This window comes from Pelmatolapia mariae, linkage group LG15 (genome assembly GCF_036321145.2).
Source record: "Pelmatolapia mariae isolate MD_Pm_ZW linkage group LG15, Pm_UMD_F_2, whole genome shotgun sequence".
NCBI classification, from domain to species: Eukaryota; Metazoa; Chordata; class Actinopteri; order Cichliformes; family Cichlidae; genus Pelmatolapia; species Pelmatolapia mariae.
Window position 1 is genome coordinate 25,797,498 of NC_086240.1, and position 24,185 is coordinate 25,821,682.

General features: G+C 41.3%; 1 protein-coding gene across 3 annotated transcripts in view; it reads left to right on the forward strand.

Moving 5' to 3' along the window:
* The window catches only part of col12a1b (collagen, type XII, alpha 1b), a 155,379-nt gene that overhangs the window by 122,119 nt on the left and 9,075 nt on the right, over window positions 1-24,185 (forward strand). For all 3 annotated transcript variants that reach the window (XM_063494565.1, XM_063494563.1, XM_063494564.1), the window contains 8 exons: window positions 1,648-1,757; window positions 10,833-10,991; window positions 12,861-12,938; window positions 15,606-15,692; window positions 19,138-19,191; window positions 19,505-19,600; window positions 20,603-20,656; window positions 24,055-24,108. In XM_063494565.1, the coding sequence (XP_063350635.1) occupies window positions 1,648-1,757; window positions 10,833-10,991; window positions 12,861-12,938; window positions 15,606-15,692; window positions 19,138-19,191; window positions 19,505-19,600; window positions 20,603-20,656; window positions 24,055-24,108 (692 nt within the window). The remainder of the gene's footprint in view (window positions 1-1,647; window positions 1,758-10,832; window positions 10,992-12,860; window positions 12,939-15,605; window positions 15,693-19,137; window positions 19,192-19,504; window positions 19,601-20,602; window positions 20,657-24,054; window positions 24,109-24,185) is intronic.

The following is a 24,185-nucleotide window of genomic DNA, read 5'->3' on the forward strand; positions in this document are numbered from 1 at the left end:
AACAGGGAACGGCAGCAAGGAAACGTGTGATGTGGAGCAGCTGTGCCCCACTGCGTCATATCTGATCGCTGACAGAGAAGAGTTTGTAATGTAATAAGCTGGCCGTGCCCTCTGGCTGCTTCGGTCTGAGCTGATCGCAGACTCCCTTCGCCACACAACTGTTGTGTCATCGAGCAGCTCAGCTGGCTCTCGTAAAGCCTGTGTTTCTGTCTGTCAGCAGGATTTCAACAAAAATCCACCAGTGACAAACATTTGTATTCTTGAGTTATTACTATGAATTATAACTGTGCATGATTAAAGGTTTGACATCATGAGAGAAACCTTCTGGCACAAAGTTGCACAACAAGGCACCAACAAAGCGAAAGTTGGTCTTTCTGTTTCCAGTGTTTGTGCTGAGAGAACTTTCTCCTGACAGCTCCACAGAAACTCAAACATATGAAAGTCGTGTCAGTCGTTGTGTTTGGCAGGTTCAGGTAAAGTATTTTGTCACTAATGAAGCTGTGCTAACTCTGTAAGAAACAGACTATATTCACTTTAACTGCCCTGTACTAAAACAGCAAGTTCAACATATCTAGGATATATTTCCTTATCTGGCTTCGTTAAACCTAATCCATCATAATAATAAAAAAAAAATATGAAGAGGTTAGCACATATTTCAGGTTAAATAATGGGTGAACTGAAACAGCAGAGCCAGGAGCCATTCTGCCCCCAACTTTTCAAGGTCTGCTAAGGCTACACCCTTAAAAACTCATAATAGCACATACTAACACACAGAGCTGTACTCATCAAAACAACTGGCTTACACTAGAGGGTAAATCAAGTCTTTGAAATAACTGACAAACACACCAAAGTTAAAAATAAGTTACAGCATTTCAGACAGGATCAGTGATTTTTTGTATCATTAATATATCGCCTGTAGGAGATTGTGACAGTTATGATGACTGAGTGGTCCATCTACATTCATTCTAACTTTTATAATGTTGCTTCTAAAATTCATGGCAGGCTAAAATTCTTAGGACTGCAGGAATTCCCTGGTGCTCCCAATGGGCTGAAAGCAGCACAGTTGCTTTAAGGACATCCAGATGATAAGGAATTACAGCAGTCCAGCCTAGAAGTGCATACAAGGAATAGTTTTGCAGCATCAGTCTGAGAGAGGATGTTTCTAATTTTGGCAATATTACACAGATGAAAAAATGTCGGCCAAGATCAAATCCAAGAGATCTGATCAAGATGAGAGTTGAATTACACATCCTGGTCAAAAAGAAGTGGAACTGGAAGCTATCCAGTAATGTATCTGATTAGACGTGCTTCAGAGATTTGAGTGGTGGCAACTGAGATAAAGTATCTGGTTAGACAGACGGATTTTTGGGACAAACACAAAAAAAACCTTCAGTTTTGTCTGAGTTTAAAAGTGGAAAATTACAGGTCATCCAGGCCTTTATGTCTTTAAGACATGCCTGTAGTGATGTGTCATCTGTTTTCATAGATACATAAAATGGGGTGTCATTTGTATAGAAATGAACGTGAGTGTGAATGACTGTTTTTCGATGAGTCCAGTTGAAAAGCTCAAGAGCAGATTTTTGAGACTGAACCTGAGTATTCCTACAACTTAATTCTAATGTAATTTATTCTTCTGTCCCTGCTCAGCATCCAGCCAGACCGTTTCATTCTACAACAAAGACGAAAGAGGCGAGCTACAGAGAGTCACATTTGACACGAGGGAAGTGAAGAAGATCTTCCATGGAAGCTTCCACAAGGTAAGCAGAAGTCATTAATCTTTCAGTGGAGACTGTCCACATGTGAATTCTAACATATTGCATATTTAAATTGAGAATGAAGCCAAATTTGTCTTTAATGTTTGAGTTATTTTTTTCGGTCCATGGCTTGACTGAGGCTTGACACGTGAATCGAAGCGCCTCCTCTTTGATCTCGCTGGACGTCTCGAGGTCATACAGAACCCACACATGCCTGAGATTCCAAATATGCTGTATATTACAGCCAGAGCACCTCACACGCAAACTGCAGACGTGTTCCTGAGGAGCTATGTTGGCTCACATGAACAGATGGTCCTCTGCAGGTTGTAAAATGCAGAGCAGCGACTGCTTGTGATTACATGCACTTCAAACATGGTCGCCATCTGCATCTCCTGGATGTTATAAAATGATCAATAGACAGCCTGACATGAGCTGAGCAGGTCTGATTAGGTGGAGGTATGATGGTTTGTTATTCAATCTTTAAAACTCCTTTGAAAACAAATGAGATCATTCATGAGGATCTTCTCCTGTGGCTCTTAAGTAACTGTTATTTTCACCTTTGAGATTATGGTTTTTTGCCATTTGAGTTACACACAGTTAAAGACTCCTTTTGCCTCAAGCTAAACATTAAAAAGACAACTCCTCAAACGCTAACAAAATGTGCTGGCTCAGAAAAATGTCCATCAATTAGTCAATGAAATGGGAGAAGTCATCTTTCTCCCACTGAAAATGCTACATACGTGTGAACAGAAAGAACTTTCTCAGACTTCCTTTCCTGGACAATCAAGCATCCAACCACTCAACAGGCTGTTGGATTTGGGCTTCTGAACTTACTCATTACTGAAATAACAGGACTGCGGGTGAATCCTAGCTCAACCAATAACTTGTAAAGAACGTTGCAAACAACAACCAAGGAATAATGTTGGTGCTGGTGGAGGAGAGAACATGTTTGATTGTGTGTAGATGAACTTTGACAGCCAATCAGAGAACAGAGAGTAGATTAAATATGTAGGTTGTAGATGAAAAGAAAAAAATGCAGTAACCAGATGATTGATGTGCCAGCACATGTACGATACATACATGATAATAAACGTAATATAGTTGGGTTTCTAACTAGCAAACGAACCACTTGAAGAAATGGTGAAAAAATGTTTTACTTTTTCTACTCAGCAATGAATCTGATCTCAGGGACATAGGGACATAGTCACTTTGTGTTTTGTAACACTGCTCAGAAAATGTTGGTTTTTGGTTGATCATTGTCAGTTTTGTACTGGTGTATAACTGTTTTATAACCGTAAGAGAGGTGATAAGAAATGCCACCAGCTGTATTTGTTAATACCGTGAGGTTCAGCCTTCTGTGGTGACTACAATGCCTTTTATGTACAGCATTTTTAGATATGTCAGTATCTGCAAATTTTCACCGCAGAATAATCATGACGTAATCGACTGATCTGGCACATCTGGTCTGAGAATCCCGCAAGACAAAAGCCAGTCCGGCTGGATTGTCTGGCTCTCTTTTCCTTCTGGCTCATCCTAATCAGTGGATGTCTACACTTGCACACGAGGAGGCAGTTTAAAATCACAAACAGAACAAAGAACAAAGCACATGCTCCCAACAAACTTTACACAGACACGCACCGCATCTAAAAATTTAAAGCAAACACCACCACCTTCACGTTATGAAACACAGAGCAAACGCAGGGCACGGAGAAGATGCCAAAAGAAACCCCCAAAAAACCTTTACCTGAATGCAGCACAAGGCTCCTTATTTTTCCTCTCATCATCATGGCCTTACTCCCAAGCCACAGCATGCGTGTTAGTGACTGAATTATAATAAGATAGGAGTTAGAAGACAAAAATGAAATGTGCTTTGCGACTGTTGAGAGCATAAACTAAACAATACAAAGAAAGGATTGTGCAGACAGTGATGAGGATGAGGCAGAGTCTGAGAGAGCTGGACAGCTTTTGTCTTCCTGGATTCTCAGCCGATTACTGCAGCTCGGCTTACCCTGGTACCTTCAGGCCCACCAACGAAGACAGATTTGTCACCAGCATCACACTTCAGCAGTTCGAACCTGATGTAAGAGATTTTCTTAGTGTGCCATTGGCTTTAAAGACAGTTTCCACTCAGAGCTACTGTGTTTCATGCTCTAGATTAGGTCTGAGCCATGGTGCTGATAGCAACACATTTACAGGAAGCACTGCTGGGAGAAGCGGTGTGGACAGTCCTTTCAACAATATCACAAAGTTTCATGAGGATCCATAAGCTCCTCTTAGAGGGGGAGATCTTTAGAAGCGCACTGCAGTCCCCGCTGGGACGCTCGACTGGAAAATACTGGGTCACTGCTATTTCTATTAAACAATTACATCAGTGCAGCTGAAGAGTGCCAGCAGGGAGGCGGGACCAGGAGGAGTTTAAGGAGGCAGCGCTCGGTTTTACCTCTTCTGGTAGCCGACCGCAGCTCTGCGGTTTTACCTCCCAGGGTGGGATAAGAGTGTCAGGAGGAAGGCTTTAAGGCCTCTCACTCTGAACTGTACTAACAGTGGAGTGTGTGGTTGATTTTAGTCTGTAGATTATCTTCACTACATCTGATAATACTGAGAAATTGCTTTTTCTCCTCCTTTTTCTTTTTGTCATAGAAAAAAAAGAAAAAAGTTGCAGTTTTGGAGCAGACTTCTATAGATTTCATGCCAAATCTGCACCCTGACAAACAGGAACCAGCCTAATGATTTAATGGATGTGAATGCAAAGGTCAGAAAGTTGTAACAGGAAACCTTAAAAAAACATAAATAGTGACCTGGCTATTTTGGAGTTCAGGAGGTCACCGTTTCACCACACAGATTTCTGCTTTAAAAAAATTGAAGTAGATTCTTCATTTCAGAGTGTCCAAATGGTGTCTTGAAGAGTTGTAGGAGTGTATCAGACACATTTTATTTCTGTAATATGCAAACAATGTATATTTATAAATGAATAACTCTTTGCATGCAAGGGAAAAAAAGAAGGGAAACCCAGGCTGTTTTTGCACTTGCCAGATGGCAGGGATTTTCAGAGGGTGATGTATCAAAGGATTTAACTGATGCAAGATAATAAGAAGCAGAAAACACTGTAAACGTTACCCATCCTTTAGCTTCAGCTGGACCAGAGCGCCAGCACCTGTCAGATACACCAAGGCGGATCTCACGATGTTAACCTTGGCATCGTGTTGTGTGAAAGTGAACTGATGATGTGAAAAAGCTGAGATATGCTAACGGCACGGACTCAAGAAAAGTGCCTTCATCAGGCAATATGAAAAATGAATACAAAACACAAAAAAGAGCTGATCTGCAGATGTGAAGCTGTGTCCTGAAATTTGAGGCAAAACCCAGAGCATCATAATTAGTTGCATCTGCAGATGGGGTTGCTTGTGTGCTGGATTTACAGTCTGACAGACAAGTTATTCCAGAATCTTCACATTTAAAGGCTTTTTGTAGCCAAAGCACACAGAAGAGAAAGCCAAACATTTAAAGACAAAACTGCATTTGTATCTGCAAAAAGGGCGTCTGCTCTTTTCTTATCTTGATAACGCTGATGAAGAATCTTTGGATTAGCATCACATCTGCATAGTGCACTAGAAATCTGGCTCCTTTGCATTATCAGATACTTTTACACAGTTTGACTGTGTTTCAGGAGGTCAAGTTTCTTTTAGAAGGAAGGTTTGTTTCTAAGTGCCTCTTTAGCGTACTTAGGACCATGACAGCATTAGCCAACTTCTCCTGACACTCAGGCTGAAGGCTTTTGACGTCCTGTGATGATGCCCACATTCTGGAAGCTGTGCAAAAGGCTTGGGGTTCATTGAAAAAGAACATTTTGTAAAAACTGAATAAATAAGATATAGATTAGTTTTTTTTTTTTGTTGTTTTTTTTAAATCTGAATTGAAAAATAAGTGGTTGGCAAATCTAGTATAGTAATTACGTTTCTATTTGTCAAGTTCTGTATTGCAATATTAATGTGCGGGTTGACACAAATATTTGGTGAGTCTTCAACTTGCCACAAAGTTGAGATGTCTTTACCTCCCCTGTCATTGGTGCAAGTCTCAGAATTTTGATGAAATATGAAGGTTTCCCATCACCACAGTTTTGGTGCTGAGCTCTTCTTGTGTGATCAGTATTTGGAGCTCAGACATGGCAAAAACACAGCTTGACTCCAGGATGCTTCTCATGCCTGCAGTACACTGGAGCCAGTTTGGAAAGACTGGAGTCTGGCACCGTCTCAGATCTAAAGATGAGTCAGAGTTTGGTTTTTGGGGAGGCCAGCGATCATGCAGGGCCACTGCTTGCAACGCTACGGTCAGATTCCTTTTGAGATTTTTTTCCCATCATGCTCGGTTGAAATTTACATGAAGAAAAACAGTTGACAAACGAAGCAGAAACAGAAGGAGCTCATGGCTTTGATCTGGCAAAGAAAACAAAAGGGAAAAAGGGAAGGCGCCTCGACCGGACGCGGTGCTGCCTGAGAGCATGGAGAGAGCACTCCTATTGGTTACTGATGTTCATGTGATCGAACTGCACTATTTACCCAAGCCAAGACAAAAAAGTCTTTAATTAGAATTAGAGTTAATTAGAATGACTATCAGTTGATCATGATAATAGGAATGTGCCACAACCTTATCATGATTGTATGGTGACCTTTAACCTCTGTTTGTTTGGTGCTGGGATACATGTGGACTGTATCCTGGACTTTTAAGTCAGCTTTTCTTTAACAGAAGGCATAAAAATAATGTCTTTTAAAATGCAGATTCACCAAATCAGAGTCCCACATGTGCTTAGTGTGATAAAACCCTTAAAACATGCAGAACTGGATCTTGAGGGGAAATTCTTCTTCTTTGAAGCGGTCAGAGGTCAATTTTAGCTCGGGGCTATGCTGCTCTACTGTGTGGTGGACACATGGACAACACAATGGCTTTTAGGTCTCTCCAGCAGCAGCAATTAAAACCAGCTGAACTGAAGAAACTTTAAGATTTAAAAGCTTGTCAGAGACAGGAGTTGATTTAAAATTGTGCTTTAGCCTGAGCGCAGCTGTTGCTGAACCAGATTTACTGAGCTGTTGTCAGTAAAAGACGTCGGCCACATCACCACGCTTAGACTCCACTAATCCTTTTCCCCTCTCAGCGCTTCACCAACCAGCTTGCTCAGCACTGGAAGCATCCCTGAAATCTTTCCTCAGATGTGTTTAACAGCAGAGATCCATCAAAGCGTCAGCTCTGTTGCAGATACCTTAAGGGTTTAAAGCACCGCTGCCCCCCGACGGGCCCAAACAACGTTTGCATAAGCGAATAAACAAGCCATCATCGAACGATCTGCGCCAAGTAACTGCAGAGAAATCGATTAACGGGCCAGCCAGTAGCTGTAGCTCTGACAGGAAGACACGACATGAAATAAAGACAGGAAATAAAGATGCTCTGACTAATAGAAACATCTCAGAGATTATACGGCTGGAGCCAGATGGATAAAACTGAATTCAGGGAAGGAAAGCGCATAAATATTCTTTATGCTATGCCTGACATGTATTTTTTTTTTTTATGAATCTCAACTATCTTGAAACTCTGCACATGTGCGCAAACCTCATTTCTACTTTCCAAAGAAGTGAATGTTGCCTCAGCAGAGAAGGGAAATGTCAGTTTACTGGTCTCGAGGCTGAAGTCGTGACCAGAAGAAAGGGATAAAGTAACGTAGGACCATCCATGAGCAGGACGATGGCAGAAAGAGAACACCGGGGAAGAAAAACAATCAAACTGTGTACTCACTGAACTTTAGTGAAGCTCGTGAAGTGAATGGCGCCTTATTTTTCATCTTCACTTCAACATATCAGCTTTAACTCGCCCAATATTAGTCAACTTATTAACTCAGCTTTCAGCTCTCTGGACCTGAGTTGTTCTTCAAACTGCAGTTCCTCTAATGGCCACTCGAGGCAGGCTCCAACACTAAGTCAGTCCCTAGAGACATTAATGTTAAAATGTTCGATACAAACAGCAGAAATGAGCATGTTTACAGACTGATGGAAGAAGCAGTTTTGTCTCAGTGGAGAGCTTCGTCCCACTAAAGTTGAGTCCAAAAACCACAGAGTGATGTCACTCATCTATATCGTCTATGATCAGTAGTACTAGCATTACTGAGCACAACCACAGAGGATGTTGTTAGTAAAGTGATTTGTATAGGGACACTCCTGAAATCACCTCTTTACTACCAGGGATCACATTCCCAGCTGTTCAAAGCCTTATAAGGACAGGCTTCAGTGTCCCTGTGTGCCTCGTGGTGTCGAAATAAATTCAACTCCAGCGACGGCACATAAATGTGGAACTTGTCCTGCTGACCTGAGGTCAGATGAACAGAGTGAGGGCGTGTACGGCCTCGGCACACGCTTTCATCTCTGCTTGTGTAAACATCGTCACGTAACAGCCTGGAGCTCAAATGTTACATCCAGACTTTGGTATGAATGGTTTAAGGGGCTTTCCAACAATGGCAGAGGAGCCTGTAAACCGGCAGCTGTAATTGGTCCACTTTTCATCGTAAGTAAAGGAGGGAGGAAGAGCGTTTAGTCAGACACTCTGGTATTATGACTTGTTGTTGCTACGATTTACTGCTGTTACCAAACTTTGAGTGTTTTGTAAAGAATAAGGAAGGTTGCTGGATTGTTTGTTACTCTCTGCACCTCCTGAAGACAAATCTCTTCAAAGAAACCCATAAAACTAATGATATAGATGCTTTCCAAACAAAGATTGCACACGTTTAATGTTTAGAAAGATGAACAAAACATTCATAGGTCACATCATAATAAAATACACTCACATGTTTCTACAGAGTGGCGTGTACAGGGATAATTATTTATGGAATTAAAGCTTTATGGAACCGTGTTTCAGTTTCAATCATGAAGTCCCGTCTTCAGCAGCACCTTTATTTTGGCAGGTCTTCTTCCTGTAATAGCTGATATTAACCACAACAGCATCCACACAAGGACAATACATCAGCTCGTGTTTTACAGGAACCATGTATCAGACTTTCCTCTGAATCTCTGAGGATTTTTCCAGCCTGAAGAGAATGAAATACTGAATGCTCTCACTTTTGGCACAAAGCTGTTCATGTTTCAATACTGGCAGCTTCAGTGTGATCATATCAGTGCTCTTACTGGCTTTTAAAATCCTTTAAATTTAACAGAAGAGCGAGTCCAGTTAAAGCATTGACATGCTGAAGCTTTAATGGTACCTGCTGACTTCATGAAAAGCAGATAAATGTCTCAAACGCTGCGTTTCCCTCCATGAAGTGTTTCTTGGACACCTCGGTGCTTCTGCGTTCTGTTAAACATGACTGACCACAAGGAGCGAGCCGCCCCCGCTGCCGCCACTCTGTGGCTTCGTAGAGGTCACGTTTTCCCTCCATGCAGCCCGACTCTCTTCGAGGAAAAGCCGCTGCAAAGGCGGCGCTGATGCTCCACCACAAAATGATGACACGATGTGGCGAGGGTGACGTGACTGAGGAGAAATGCAAATTGTGGTGTTGTGTGTATGGCAGAGCTGCCGCAGTTATTTTACTGTTTGGAGTTGTACGAAGTCCATCAGTGAGATAGAAGGAAAGAATTCGGGGCGGATTTGGCCTCTCGATGAGCATTTCCAGCTGAATCTGGAATATTTCAATTAGATGGAGGAATCTTTGAGCAGATAAAACGATTTGTTCGCAAGTCTCCGGACCTGCATCTGCACCGACGCGTACCTTTAAAAATTCTCTGGTTTACAGTGAACAACTTTAACTCTGCAAACCTGCTGACTTCACAGTACACTGGTATAAATAATGATGCCAGTGGTGGGTATTTATCAGAAAAGCAAAACGTTACTGAATGAAACGCTTCCAGTGTTTGGACAGCTGAAAGCTGAGAGAGCCGTTTTCCTTGTTGTTATTAATTATCCCACAATAGTTCAACTTAATTCAAAATAATCTGTTTAATAGCTTCAAAAAGTAAGAAAATGTAGCATGAATGTCAGAAATATTTAGGTGTCGTGTTGAAGTGAAACAATAAATGTTTTGCCATTTTAAAAAAAAAAAAAAAAAAAAAAGGCGTTACTGCCACAGCTGTTAGAACATCGGGGCCTAAAGGCACATTCGCACCTTGGGTCTAATGGTTTTTGGTTTGATTTCACATTATTCCCCTGGTGTTGGCCAGAACCGCACAAAACCCAGACTGACATTCATCTTTCAGACACATTCTACGCAGCTGCACTTAACCAAATGCTGAGGAGCTCATTAGCAGCTGAGTTTTATGTAGATGCTTGTAATTAAGTGGATTAGGTGTAATTATTGAAGGCTTTTGCTTTAACGTCGCCTCTGACTACCAGAGTGCAGCGTCAGCGAAGAGCCCTCCAGTTTGTTCAGTTTAGCAGGATGACTCGTCTGCCCTCGAGTCAGGACACGGTAAAAAAGGTTTAATAACAGAGTTTAATAGTTTAATAATAATCTTGTAAATAGGTTGGAACTATTTAAAATGAGAGAGGACGGACGGTGGTGGTTAAGATGGTTACCATTTACCCAAAAGTTCCATAGATTTCCTGTGCAAAGTAAACCTGTAGTATAAACACATGGGACGTTTTAAATGTAAGTGGTAAATATTTAGTTTATTATTTGGGAGTTTCAACACATTCTTATTCTTGGCATGTCACGAGGAAAATGGAAGCAACATTGATAAAAGTTAAAGAGCCCGTAAGGACATGGAAAATGGAAAACGGATGTTTCCTTGTGAAATACTCATATTTGCAGGGCAGTTACAAGAATGAGTTTAAAAGGTCAAAATCCAAAGCACTGCAGGGATGTCTTTATAACATGATGGAGAATCCCCTCTTTCTGAATGGACAGAGGGGAAGTGCTGTTTTCCCTCCATGTGAGCGCTCGTATACTTCTGCATGATCGAGCCTGTTCACCCGCAGCCTCCGCCATGGGCTCGGCAAAACCTAATAATGTGCAGGCTGCGAGGATGAAAACCAGACATGGCACATGGTCGTAGAACAAAGAATGCGCCAATAAAATCTCTCCTTCCTTTCTCTTTCTGTCTGAAGCTGCACATCCTGGTTTCACCCACCAACGTCCAGCTCAACATCGACTGCCAGGTAGTGGCCGAGAAGCCGATCAAGGCCGCTGGAAACACGTCCAGCGACGGCTACCAGGTCCTGGGCAAGATGTCCAAATCCATCGGCTCCAAAGGAGAATCGGCAACTGTAAGTGAACTCTGCGTTCACACAAACAGGAAACTGACTTTACCTACCGACACAAATGATTTTATCTCTATTTTACTTTGACTGCAAATAGTACAAAAATTTCAAAACAAATTAAATTGACACAGATTTCATCTGTTTCTTTATATAATCCAGGAAACCAATAAGAGTTTGTTGATCTTTAGCATCTTCTGGTCCTACTTTTAAAGTAGGGTTTGGTGATACAGTAAGACTTTTCTAACACAGCATCAGACAAAAAAACAAACAAAAAAAAAACCAGCCTTTGTTTGCAGCCTGCTTTCCCTTACTGCTCACATACTTCACATGCAAAATCACCTTGTTAGGTTTCTTCAGTTGAAACATGCCTTCCAGTCTCTAAATCAGTTACCAGCAGTTAGATATTAAGCAATCAGGGTGCACAGCTTATAAACTGGGTGACAGACGAGTTTAGCAATATGTGGCTAACTGAACTAGCCGTCGAGAAGACTCGTTGCATCGGAGAGTTACAAAAAACAGGAAGTGAGGCTTCCACGTAAGTGTCAGTTCTCTACTTCACTACATTCACCATCATGCTGATGTCTGTGTTTGAACTCTCTGTTTAAAGATGCTTTATTCAGCAGCCTCACAAGTTCACATTTTACAGTGTTGAATTCTCACTAAACTGGCAAAAAAACAAAATTAAAAAAAAAAAATTCTGCCAAAACTAACACTTAAAACTGGGGTTTATTTACTAGTTCCGTTACCCAGCCCTCCCAACACCATCCATCCTTTCGCTTCCGCTTATCCTTTTCAGGGTCGTGGGGGGTGCTGGAGCCTATCCCAGCTGTCTTAGGGTGAGAGGCAGGGTACTCCCTGGAAAGGTTGCCAGTCTGTTGCAGGGCTTACACATAGACAAAGACATTCACTCACATTCACTCCCACATTCACACCTTTGGGCAGTTTAGAGTTTCCAATTAACCTATCCCCACTAAGTGCAAGTCTTTGGACTGTGGGAGGAAGCCGGCGGACCCAGGGAGAACCCACGCAAACACAGGGAGAACATGCAAACTCCACACAGAAAGATCCCAGGCTGATTGTGGAATTGAACTCGGGACCTTCTTGCTGTGAGGCAACCACCCTACCAACACGTTCTATGAAAATCAGCCTGGTAGAGTTGTGTTATCTTGGTGAATGACAGAGGTGAAAGCTGAGGTGGAGAAAAATGAAGTAGCACAATTATAAAATGTTAGCTGCTGCTGACTTTATCAGCGCAAAACAAACAATGCAACTTTTTACTTCAGCTGTGGGGTATTGTCATCACCCCTAAGTTTGTGAATGTGATAACTGGAGCAGGTAGTCACGTAGGATTTTCAAATTGACACAATCAGTGCAGCTACCAAAAATCGTTTGAATCTCAGTTTTCTGAGAATCTTGTGGATTTGATAACGATGTAGGATTTTGAAATTGATACCTGTGGTGTGTCTGCTAGGAGGCTGAGGGGTAGCACTGCTGTCAGCAGTATTCTTATTCATTGCTGTACATTTAGTTTGAATACTGAACAAACTTTAATGAGCAGAGAGTGAACTGAACACAATCCACAGCATTTTGAACATTTGTAATTAATTTAAAGTTTTTTGGGGAAAAAAATACAGAGAGGTTGTAGATAATTCAAACAGACAGTGAAATAAGTGCATTTTACACGGCGCCACATGTAAATCCATCAGCAGGGTTGTAATGCGAGCCTTTCTCCCCGGGGCTGATGGGACTCGGCAGTGCTGCATTCTCTGCTGTTTTTCTGCATGTCCTCTGGGAGCTGTGGAGGGTGTATCACAGACACATGTACCACTACGCCATATCCATGTTTTTGTTTTTTTCTCCCCTCCTTCTCCACAGTTCCAGCTCCAGATGTTCGACATTGTCTGCAGCTTGGCCTGGACCAGCCGAGACAGATGTTGTGACCTCCCATCGATGGTAAGGGAACCCCGACCTCCACAAAGCCTTTGAGCCTAACATATTTAGCATGTGCCAACTCTGGCACATCTTCGCTCCTTTAGCCTCAAACCGGCAGCTGAGTGACGACGATAAACTGGCGCTAGCTTCGATTCCAGATAATCAGCTGTACTGGGGAATATCTCCTCCGAACGTCTACTGGGATTAAAGAATATAGAAACAGCTGATGAAGTTTTGGCCGATAGAGCGCAAAGATTTTCTTCCCAGATATCATTTTTTAATTCAACCCTGAAAACCCCACACCAAAAAAACCATCTAAATTATTGGAAAAATAAAGTGTTTGCTGTTTTCACAGCCTGATTGGACACATCCACACTTTGGGTTTTCTTTAAATCTGAAAGTAAAGAAGATATCGGCGCCATAGTGAGGTCGTCTTGATACACAAAGATCAGTTTAATTTCTACGTCCAGCAATAAACGACCCATATATCTCAGAAACTCACACTGGCTTGTAAGTGTACACTTTTCTGTGTTTGGCTTTTTTTCCATCTATGGAGCATCTTGGGGATGTTGATCATCTCATAAAGGGGTGCTCTCAGGCCAGCTGGTTCTCTGAAAGAAACCAGACCAAGGAACAATGCACAAAAATTTTATTGATGCATTTAGTCACAGTTAAAAGTGATGGTAAAACACAGACGAGTGTGTTTGTACTGTAACACTCAGCAGGCAGAAGTGTGACCTTGATTTGCCTTTGAAGGGATTTTTAGACCCAGCAGCAGATCAAAGCAGAGGACTCGTAATCAGAGTCAGAACCGGCTCGAATCACAGAGGGAAATAAACTGGGTATATATGATATGCAGTGGTGTGTGAGCCAGCTAAAAAAAAAAAAGCACAGTGAACTGTGGGAAAACAAAACGTTTTCAGAGCACACATAAGATGCTGATTTATTTAATAATCTAAGCTGAATTATGTTCAGTACTTACATTTTATTAAAAAAAACAAAAAACAACATGAACTGGGTGTCCCGTTATCATAGCTAGGTTTCCAAAGAAACTGAAGCATCTTGTAAAACATGAGCAAGAGCAAAAAACCATTGATTTGACATGTAATTTAATCTTTATTTAATTAAAAATTGTGAAAAAGAAAAAAAAAGATATATATAGGAGTGAGATTCAGAAATGACACCATCTTTTGTGGACTTATACCATTTAACACGGACTCAAAATTTAAAAACATTTTTTTTAAAGTCCTGTGGTTGATCAAATCGTTCATAGACGCTGCATCCTCTCCACTACAGAGACAAAAACTTGTTGAACAAAGTTCAAAGTATGGTACAGTACAGGTAACTTGCACATCTATGAAGGCACCATTAATGCTACATGGCAGAAGACTTTGGAGAAAATCTTGATGAATTTCAGCAGGACGGTGCCAAACCACATTCTGCACGTACTCCAAATGCGTGCTTTAGTGAGCACCAACTCACAAATCAGTCCTCTCAAACGGTTTTACACTGTATGCTGAAGACCCGGGAATATTAGCAAGAGAACAGTCCAACAAACAGACGATCCACTGTGAGCAGCACTTGACGACTGTGGGGAGGAAGAATTCCTTTTTTAACAGGAAGGGATTGCGGACAGTTAGATGGTGATCAGAAAGAGAAGGAGGAACAACAGTAGTGTTTGGAGATATTGATTTTTAGGCCGTAGAGAACTCGAGAACATATGAATCTCATTCATCCAGGGCAGGTCCAAACGTTGTTTGTGAAAATGCTTTCTGGTGTTTGTCAAGCTGTCTGTGGGGTGAATATCTGTGGGCATCCGCAGCAGCTACAGTAAGAACAGCTCAGGCTGTGGTCAAGCGGCTGGCCTCTCTCAGCGTGAAGGTTTCTCACTTCGGTCCCAGCAGAGATCTCCAGAGACGCAGTAACAAATGGAGCTTTGTGTGAGCGCAGTATGTCTGCAGCTGGATGTCCAAAACATTTTGAAAAGTGCTTCAACTCCAGCGGATTATTATCTAAATTGCTGCCGAGCAGGGACAGCTGCTTGATTGGTTAAATGATCCAAACTGAGGCGATCTGCGTGGACCCTGTGGAAATATCCACCCAGACAAGAGGAGTTTCACATCCATGTGAAAGTCCTGCGTGAGCTGAAATATCCACACATCGGGTCCAAGATGAGTGTTTAGCAAATGCTTTAAATCCAAGCAACTCTGTGAACATCATAGTTAGCATTCCCAGTCGGCGTGAATAGGAAAGGATGTCATCATTATTCAGAAATACTCACAATACAGGATTTTTCCTATCAGTTGTACTATGGGCTATGCTAACTCTATATCTTCCCTTACACTGATGGGATTTTAGAGCTTTGTGAACAGAAGTTCATATAAGAAGCTTATATGAACTACATGAATGCTGTAGTTTACTTTCACTGTCTTTGTCGGTGAAGCCGATACCAATAAATGACACCACAGGGCGCCACACAGCACAGTTTTGGCTCTGCTCACCACCTCGTGGAAGACTTTACCTGCAGACATCCTGTGAAGAGTCTTTGTGCGATGAGAGTCGTGTGACTGTTCAGCAGCGATTTCAAAAGGAATTTTATTTGACCTTGCATGATTTGCAATCAGTGCCTTACCTTTGCATTTTTACCATCGTTTTGACAGTTGAATTGTTTTCTTCTTTCACAAACAGAGAGATGAGATGAAGTGTCCGTCTCTTCCTAACGCCTGCACCTGCACCTCGGAGGCCAACGGGCCGCCAGGACCTCAGGGACCAGTGGTGAGAACAAACTGTTATCCGTTTTTGTGGGCTCTTTTCTATTCTAAAGACAACTGTGAATGTTAACCAGTGCACACAAATGAAATGCATAAAATCGAGAGCGTAGGACAGGTAGATGGTGTCCTACACTGATCTTGATGGCCAGAGTTAAATCTTGAGCTTTCTCGCCGGCCTAACGAAAACAGAAATCGGAGATAAGAACAGCAGCTCTGAGCCATGTGAGGTCTCCACGGTGCAATCAGTTATAAATGAAGAACCAGACAGCAGGTAACTTGTCAGCTCCCTGATTGTGAAACGCAGGGCCTGGAGGAATTGGAAGGTCATTCAAAAGCAGGTACTGTTTCTGGGGCTCTAATTTGATTGGACCACTGCCCCAGTCCTGTGGTCCAATCAGCTTTGGTGGATGGCAGGATAAGGAAAGTGTTGTCAGGAGGGCAAGGCAGCATCAAGTGGTTTGGTAGCTATAGTAGAGATAATGCTTTTATTGTGAAATCTTTAGGCCTTTATGAGGATAATGTGAGCAAAGAAACAAACACCTGCTGAAGTCAGCAAAAACACTCACAAATGGCTACACGTATAAAATCCTTAAAGGTGGTTTGCTAGGCCCAGTTAGCCTCTAACGCAGTCATGATGATGGTAAAAGCAGTGCTCAGTTTCTAATTTAAATTAACTCGGGCTTTTAAATTATGTTTCAAGCACAAATTTTTTTTTAAATTTATCATTTACTGCTTCAAACATTATCACTCAGGGCAGCTTTTTACAGACTCAGGACCACCTTATCTCAGCAGAACTCACTGATATTCATACAGAATGGTATGAGGCCTTTACAGTTTCAGACTCATGGAAGTCGCAGACAGTGCAGGGAAGTGGGGAGTACTTCAATAAAAAGGAATGTATAGAGAAACGTCAGCTGTTATCCTCACGTACAAGCAGTCAGAGGGAGGAGGCGGCTGCTGTAGGTTCATCCATCAGCTGTCAGACAGGCACCACAGTTTACCTTCTCCACTCTCTTAAAAGATTTTATGAGGCATTGCAAAGAGGTTTCCTGTGGTTAATGTGCTTCAGTACGCGGTATTCTCCCTCATACAACATACAGCGCATAAGTGGCCATAAATAACCAGGAAAGTCAGAGCTTTGACTTATGCGTTACATGGTAGCACAACCACTGTGGAAACGTGTTTCATTACAGAATACAAGCCCTGCATTACTTTTCTCAGGGAAGATGCTTTTTAGTTTGAATAGATTTCACTTTAAAAAAGGTGAACGTACTCATCGTTAAATCGCCCGATAAATGGACGGAGGGCTTGAAACAGAATGCTTTTCTGCAGGGTCTGAAAATCCTGAAAAACTATACAAGGCTGGAAATTCATCATTTATCTAACATTGAATACGAAATCTGAAACTAGTTTGTTTATAAAAAGCTAATTAGTAACAGAAAAAAACATGAAAATAAACGTAAAGCTGCCAAGATGTGTGGGTTTTTTTTTTTTGGTTGTTTTTAAATGAACCTCAGGAAGAAAGAAAATAAAGAAGAAAAAAATAAAACAATAAATAAATAAATAAATGAACCTCAGGAGGAAATGTTCTTCGTGCATTTATCTGCAGAGTCACGAAATATTTACATATCTGCAAAACATTAGCTGTCGTTGTGTTTCTGTGGCATGATGGTGGCAGCTAAAGCATGAAATCATTTCATGGCTCTGCTCGGGCAGCTCAAAGCGCTCATTAACCAAAACCACATTTCTCTCTGAAAGGGAAACTTCACACAGCTCGCTCTGCAGACACCGAGCTCCATCTGTCAGACCATCGTCCTCCAGCGATGTCTCATCACTCGCCGTCTGTCACTCTGACAAACGTACAAGTCTGGGGAAAAAAAATAAAAGGTGGAGAGTTAGAAGTTAGGAGCTGACACCACCGAATTCTAGCTACACTCAATCTCAGTTCTGACTAAAATGTTCCCAAATCTTTTTTAATTGATCGAATGTAAACTTTGGACATTTAAACATGATTCAGATGAAGATAAAAACATACAGTAGGTTCCATGGTTTCCTAACACCAAACAAAAAACCACAATGCTGCACAGGAATCTGTTACACAGCCCCACCTGAACCCTCAATGAGGTGTCGATGCATGTTGGGTAATGTAGGAGAAAAAAGATCATTGAATTAAACAAGAGATGTGGAAAAGAATCATTCTTAACCTAAGGAGCTTGGAAAGAAAAGCGTCTGGACTTCTTTAAGTTGCTTGAAAACTTAAAGAAGTCCAGACGCTTTTCTTTCCAAGCTCCTTAGACTACGATGACCTGGATGACTGAGAACCTTCACAGACAATCATTCTTAACCATATATTTTTTATTCTTGGATGGTGATTCTTGGATTAGAATAGCTTTGCATGACTCGCAGTTCAATAATAATCCTTCTTTATCTCATCCTGGGCCTCCTCTCCCTTGAAGTCGACTTTCTTCCGACTGGCTGCCCCTCGTAAATGAAAGGTCTGAAAATGACAGAAAATAAAGAAAAGCAGAATTGGTTCTCAAGAGGCAACGCTCATTGTTTGGATTAAAATGCCCCCTTTCAACAGCATTAGTGATTGCTTACTGTGCATTCAGACCAAGGTTATAGTTATTATATTTAGCTAAAATAAAAACTAGACTTCTGAGAAAAAAAAGTAATTGAAAGATTTTGAGAACTTGGAAAATTAAGATAAAATACAGATATAAAGGAAATTGGACATGTTTTTGAGAGTCTGGATGTCTGCAAGACTGAGTTGACTGCTTTCAAAAAAAGTTGTGTTTAAAATTGTATCCTGCACAGATTTTTCTAAATCTTACCTTTGATTTAAGCCCTCCTCCACAACGATAATTAAAAAGACTAAAATCAACACTGAAATTAATGAAAAAAACACACAAAAACTAAACAGACATAAGAAAGTTCTCCCCGGGAACTAACTGAAATGAAATTTAATTAAAAATAATCTCAAAATATACTAAAATTAGAAATCAAACGCTCATTAGAGCATGCAAAATGCATACATAGACTGTGCAAAGACTCTGCAAGTTAAAAATATTTCAGCTTTAATGAAAAAAATATTCTGGCTTCACGCAGTGTTGTAAAACCTGATCAGGTGAGACGGACTGGGCTCTCCTGCCGCCTGCAGCTTTTATAAGTGAGCTTTGTGCTTTCTGAATCACTGTGTTAACTGCCGAATAACTCCAACTATCTCTTGTCCTTTGGGAGGAAGCAGTTCTTCCACACAGGCCGTTAGGGGCTAGTGTCTGTGGGTTGTGACTGCATTCATGTAAGGCCTTACTCTGCTTCACATTTGTCCTCAGGGTTTTCTTCCAGACAGGCTCCCTTGTGGCATGTTCAGACTAATTTCCCCCTTGTGCATCTCTTGTGTCCTTCTTATCCTTGTTGTGTTAACTAGAAAAACTTTTTCTTTTCAGGGTGCCCCCGGTAGCAAAGGTCCCCGAGGTGAAAGAGGAGAGCCCGGTTCTGCTGTAAGTTCCTGGGGAAAAAAAATTCTCTATCGCATTTCCCTTCAACACTTGCTGCTTCACATTTTCTTGCAGACTAAAGAAAAGAAAAGATGGTACAAGTGCAAGAGTTTTGAGAAGCACATCTGATTCCACTTACTGATTGAGTGTTTGTGCTCTCCTTGTCCTTGATATGAAGGCTCGGTTCTATTAGCATTCCTTGTCTCCTGCCGGCCTTTTCCAAAGATTTCAACAGTAGTACACTTCAACTGGGACAAGAGATATCAACAATAAATTCCTCCCATGTTTAAATATTTCTCTTGTCTGTATTTTGCAGGGACCGTTGGGCCCGCGGGGAGATATTGGACCACCTGGGCCCATGGGTCTGCCCGGCCCTCAAGGACCAAGCGGGCTGTCGATTCCAGGAGAAGCTGTAAGTCTGTAAACACACCTGACATCAACACACACACAGAGCAGAGTGGGGGGGATTACTTGGTGATTTATTATAAAGAGAATTTACAAGCTGGGGAGTATCTGTGGCAAAGACTCACATTCTTTCATGTCTGAGGGAAAGAAGCGATACCAAGAAGCCCCTGAACGTCAGTATCATTGAATGTTAATAAATCGCAGCTTGGATTTCCGTCTCAGAGATTAGATGTACCCAGATTAAACTGAGATCAGTTTCCAGAAAGGTCCCACGAAATAGAGGTTTGTGGAAAGTACTGGACAGTTTCTGCTGCTTAGTACTCAATTAATCTGACTATATTGTTAAAAGTTACAGTGGATTAAACAGGTTCTATGGATTAAAACATCCATTCGATTGAGGCTGTAGGTTTGATTTCAGATGCTGGGAGATATAGCTAATGCTTTTTTTTAAACATTGCCTTTAGACTTCAAAACTCTTGTGCAACTATAAATCATAATGTAGTTTAAATATTTATATTTCACTTCTGAGTTTCCAGATGTGCCAAAAAATACACTTCCTCTAATGTCCTAGTCAGTCCCTATTGATGCCCATGTTAACTTTAAAATACTAGTAAGTTTATAGCCAATGAAAATGGTTTTGGTCTTTAAGGATGTTTTGCTCCTTGTAACATCTGTATAGGGTGGAATTTGTGGAAAGCACATTTGGAATATGTGCTTGAGTTTATTCTAAGTATGGTCAATTCTAGTTCCAGAAACAATCATTATGTTGGCCCAAAAATGCAGCACCACGATATTAACTAGTCCAGCAATTGTTATATTGACTATATGTACGTTTTATAGACTGAACTTGACATGGATCACTAAATAAAATGTGAGTTTTGATTTATTTAGCAAGTCTTAATCTGGTTAATATTGCTATCATCTACATCAGTCACAGCTCCATCTCTAATTGTTCTGTCCCTCCGAGTCATCGTTTTCATTCATTAATGGTGTTGCTTTCTGTTTTCAGGGTCGTCCTGGACCAAAGGGAGACCCCGGTGATTCAGGCTTACCTGGGCAGAAAGTAAGTGCAGCTCAGTTTGTGTTTGAAAGCAGGAAACTGGGGATAATTCACATTTTGACTACTGGTCTGGCACGCGGCCACGTTGGCTGCACGCAGATGCTTTTCCAGCTGGGGAGAATTCAGAGAGAGAAGAGGCAGACTGTGCCTCCACTGCAGGTTTCTGAATATTACTTTTAAATTAAGTTTCTGCGCACAATCGAGCCAAGAACAAGTCGCCTTGATTAACAGTGCTGGATAAGTGTCGACCCGCGGTCAGCCACTACATCCTCCTCTCACTGAAAACTGTTTTATCTGGGAACGCATGAGCTGCCTGAAGACAGACGTGACACCTAAATTTCGTTGGCATGAAAGCAAAAGCAGTCTGTGTGAAATATTAAGTTACAGATATCAGATGGTGCTTTCATTTCTTCCTGGAAGGAAGCATCTCTCGTGTAGGCTGAAGTGAAAAGAAGAATCCAGGCCAAACAGACAGAAGGTAAAGAAACGTGATACTGAACAGAGGTCAAAGGTGTGCTTGTGTTAAGATGAAGCCATAAGCTGGTAGACCCCTGAAATGCCTAAAACCTATAATTGGTATTCTCCAGGCCATCTTCGGTCTCAGTTTGGTTGACCTGCTCAGGTGTTCCTGGCTTAAATGTGGAATAGTGTTTGTTTATAGCTTCAAGCTCGACCTTTAAAGGACTTCAGAAGAATTTAAACAGAGTGCAGCTTCCAACCTTAAAGGTTCCATGTCAAACTGCACAAAAACATTTTTGAAGCAGAGCTGCAGAAAAGGCGTGATCAACCAATTGAGTGCAGGTTCTGCTAACAGCTAAATCGTGCAAAAAGTTGTACGATAATCAATGGTTGACAAATTATTTCCAATAGATATCAGGAAAAATAAAGGTTCAGACAAAGTGGGGCAATCATTTAAAGAATAATTGTGGTTTATTTCATGGTAACTTTATGCTCTCTTCCTCTGTTGTAGAAATTCGGGAAAACCAAAAGTTTGTTTATAGTCTGATTGAAAGAAAACAAGGAAATCAGCAGCTTGGAACGGATGTTTGGCTCTCCATCCATCCATGCTTGCCTTCTGCCTTAATCACAAACATATTCTTCCCCCACTGAACAGTTAGATAAAAAGTTACCCTAAATGATAGGGATATAGTGAATAGTTTGTAGCAAGGTCACCTCCTTGGGTCAGCCGCTCTGAAATTCCCTGTAATCCGTTATGTTTTCTTATATACTGGAACCCCAAAAATTTAAAGACGCACACACAGAAAAAACAAAACAAAAACGTTTTTCTCTACTTGTCTTGAAATTGGAGTAAGATAATCTCATCAAATTGTCAATGTGGAAATTATTACCATCAGATTTATTTATTTTTGGTCTATTGAGATTTGGCTGCACAAACCTGGTGGAAAATTGTTAGTTGCTTTGTTCAAAACAGTGTAAATCAAATAAAGTGGACCTATTATGTTTCCCCCCCCCCCTTATAGTCATTATTTTCATCCTTGGACCTACCAGAGTAGCTTTACATGATTCACAGTTCAGAATAATCCATATTTAGCTTATATTGGGCCTCAATGCAGCTACTCAGATCATCCTCTGTCTGAAACCAATCATCAACGCCTCTCCATTACGGCCATCTGATTGGCTACCCCTCATAAACAAAAGGTTGGTTGGTGCTTCTGTGAGATTACCACATTCTTTGACATCATACAGATCCAAGACTAAAAACGAAACCAGTATTAAACTGATGTTTGAATTTTGTGATCACAGGGACTACTTGTACCTGCACAGGTCTTTTCTTGTGTTTAATAAGAACTGAATCCAAACCTGGCTAGAGTGGTGAAGAATCGATCCAATCCAAGTTTTAAAAAAATGACCGCTTTGCCAAAACACCGAAATCTACCGTTTTATCAAAGCCGTTACTATTCCGAGATAAGATGTTCCTTAGTGTTGGTGCTTTGATGTAATGTTGAGCACCAGGAGCAGTTGGTCTTGTGTGAACGTGCAACCAACTTGTGTAGAAAGGAAGGGGATGAATTTACAGGGTTATGAAACAGCTGGACACTGCTTCATTTTTACTCACAAAAAGGTTATGATTAAGTGTTGCGAATGGGCATAACTGTAAATTTTGATAGATGAGGCTGAATGGTACCTGGAACATTTAAATGCCGTGCCAAAGGGTCTTGACCAATGGATCTTGAGCAAGTGTTGGGATGTGACAAGTGTTGGGAATGAAATCAGGTCAAAAATTCACAGTTGCTGCTCTTGGTTGGAAATCAGAGCTTCATGTCCAAGGTTGAACTTGGAAGGCCTTGAAATAACAGATTAAAGTGTCATTTTTTTATATCATTTCTGGTAAACATTTGTTAGGTTTGTCACTGAAAACTCATCTGAGAGTTTTAATAAACTCTGGGTCACCTTCAAAAACTTGGAAACAATAGGCAATGTTTTGCCACCATGTTCACATTTGACACACACACAGAAAACATACCATACGTGTTGCACACTTTTTTAAGGAAATATGGATGTTAGAGTTGTTAGTCAGCAGTGAATGAAATGGGCAGATTATATAACTGCCACTGGTGTAGTGCTTGGGTAATGTGTCAGTGAGTTCAACACGCTGTTTCAAAGAGTGTTTTTTTTCCCCAATTATTTATCGGTACTGAACGCCACCTGGGTGATGACGACTTTATTTAAAGCCCTTGCTTACTTATTTTATTTCAACTAATTCAGTGTTTGTAAGTAGAATTTTCAAAAAGACAACAAATTAGATGGAAAAACAAGAGTAATTAGTGCTTCCTACTTCAAATCCTTTATCCAATAATTTATTTCTTCCAGTCAGCTCAACTAGTTAAAGGACTGGAACAATTTACTGCCCTGCTCAAAGTGTTGTTGCACTGGAACAGCATGCACAATTGGGAATTAAACCTTCAACCCTTCAGCCGCAGTCTTCATGCAGAGCTTCAGACTCATGAGTAAGACTGATTAATCAGCTCTTTATGCCAGTAAAACAAACTCCACGTGGACCGTATTGGTGGAGTGACGAGGCTGCAGGTGACCATGTTGGAGCAGATGCTATAGCAACATGCATTTAATGAGTTGCAGACCATGCGGTCCTGGTTTATAATGGCCAATAAAACGGTTCTGGAATATATTATGTTCCTTGTAAATCTTATGCCAAGGCATCAAAGACCAGAGACAATAAAAATAGTGAGCAGGGTTTCTGAGCAAATGAGCACGGGGGGGGGGGGGGGGGGGGGGGGGGGGAGAGAGAGAAAGAAGTTTACTGTCCGGCACGACGCTGAAACAAACCAGCTCGAGTTGGTCAATCAGAGGAAAGGTGGACTTTCTGTTACAGATGATGAGCATAAAATACTTTTTTCTGAGGGGTCTTCTCATGTTTACAGGGTTCTCGTGGCCCTCCTGGTCCTGTTGGCCCATTGGGACCCGCCGGAGTGAGGGTGAGTATAGCCAGGCTGCTTTTAATGGCATCCATGCGCTCTGAATTTTTTAAACATGAACTGTATGGCTTTAGGGT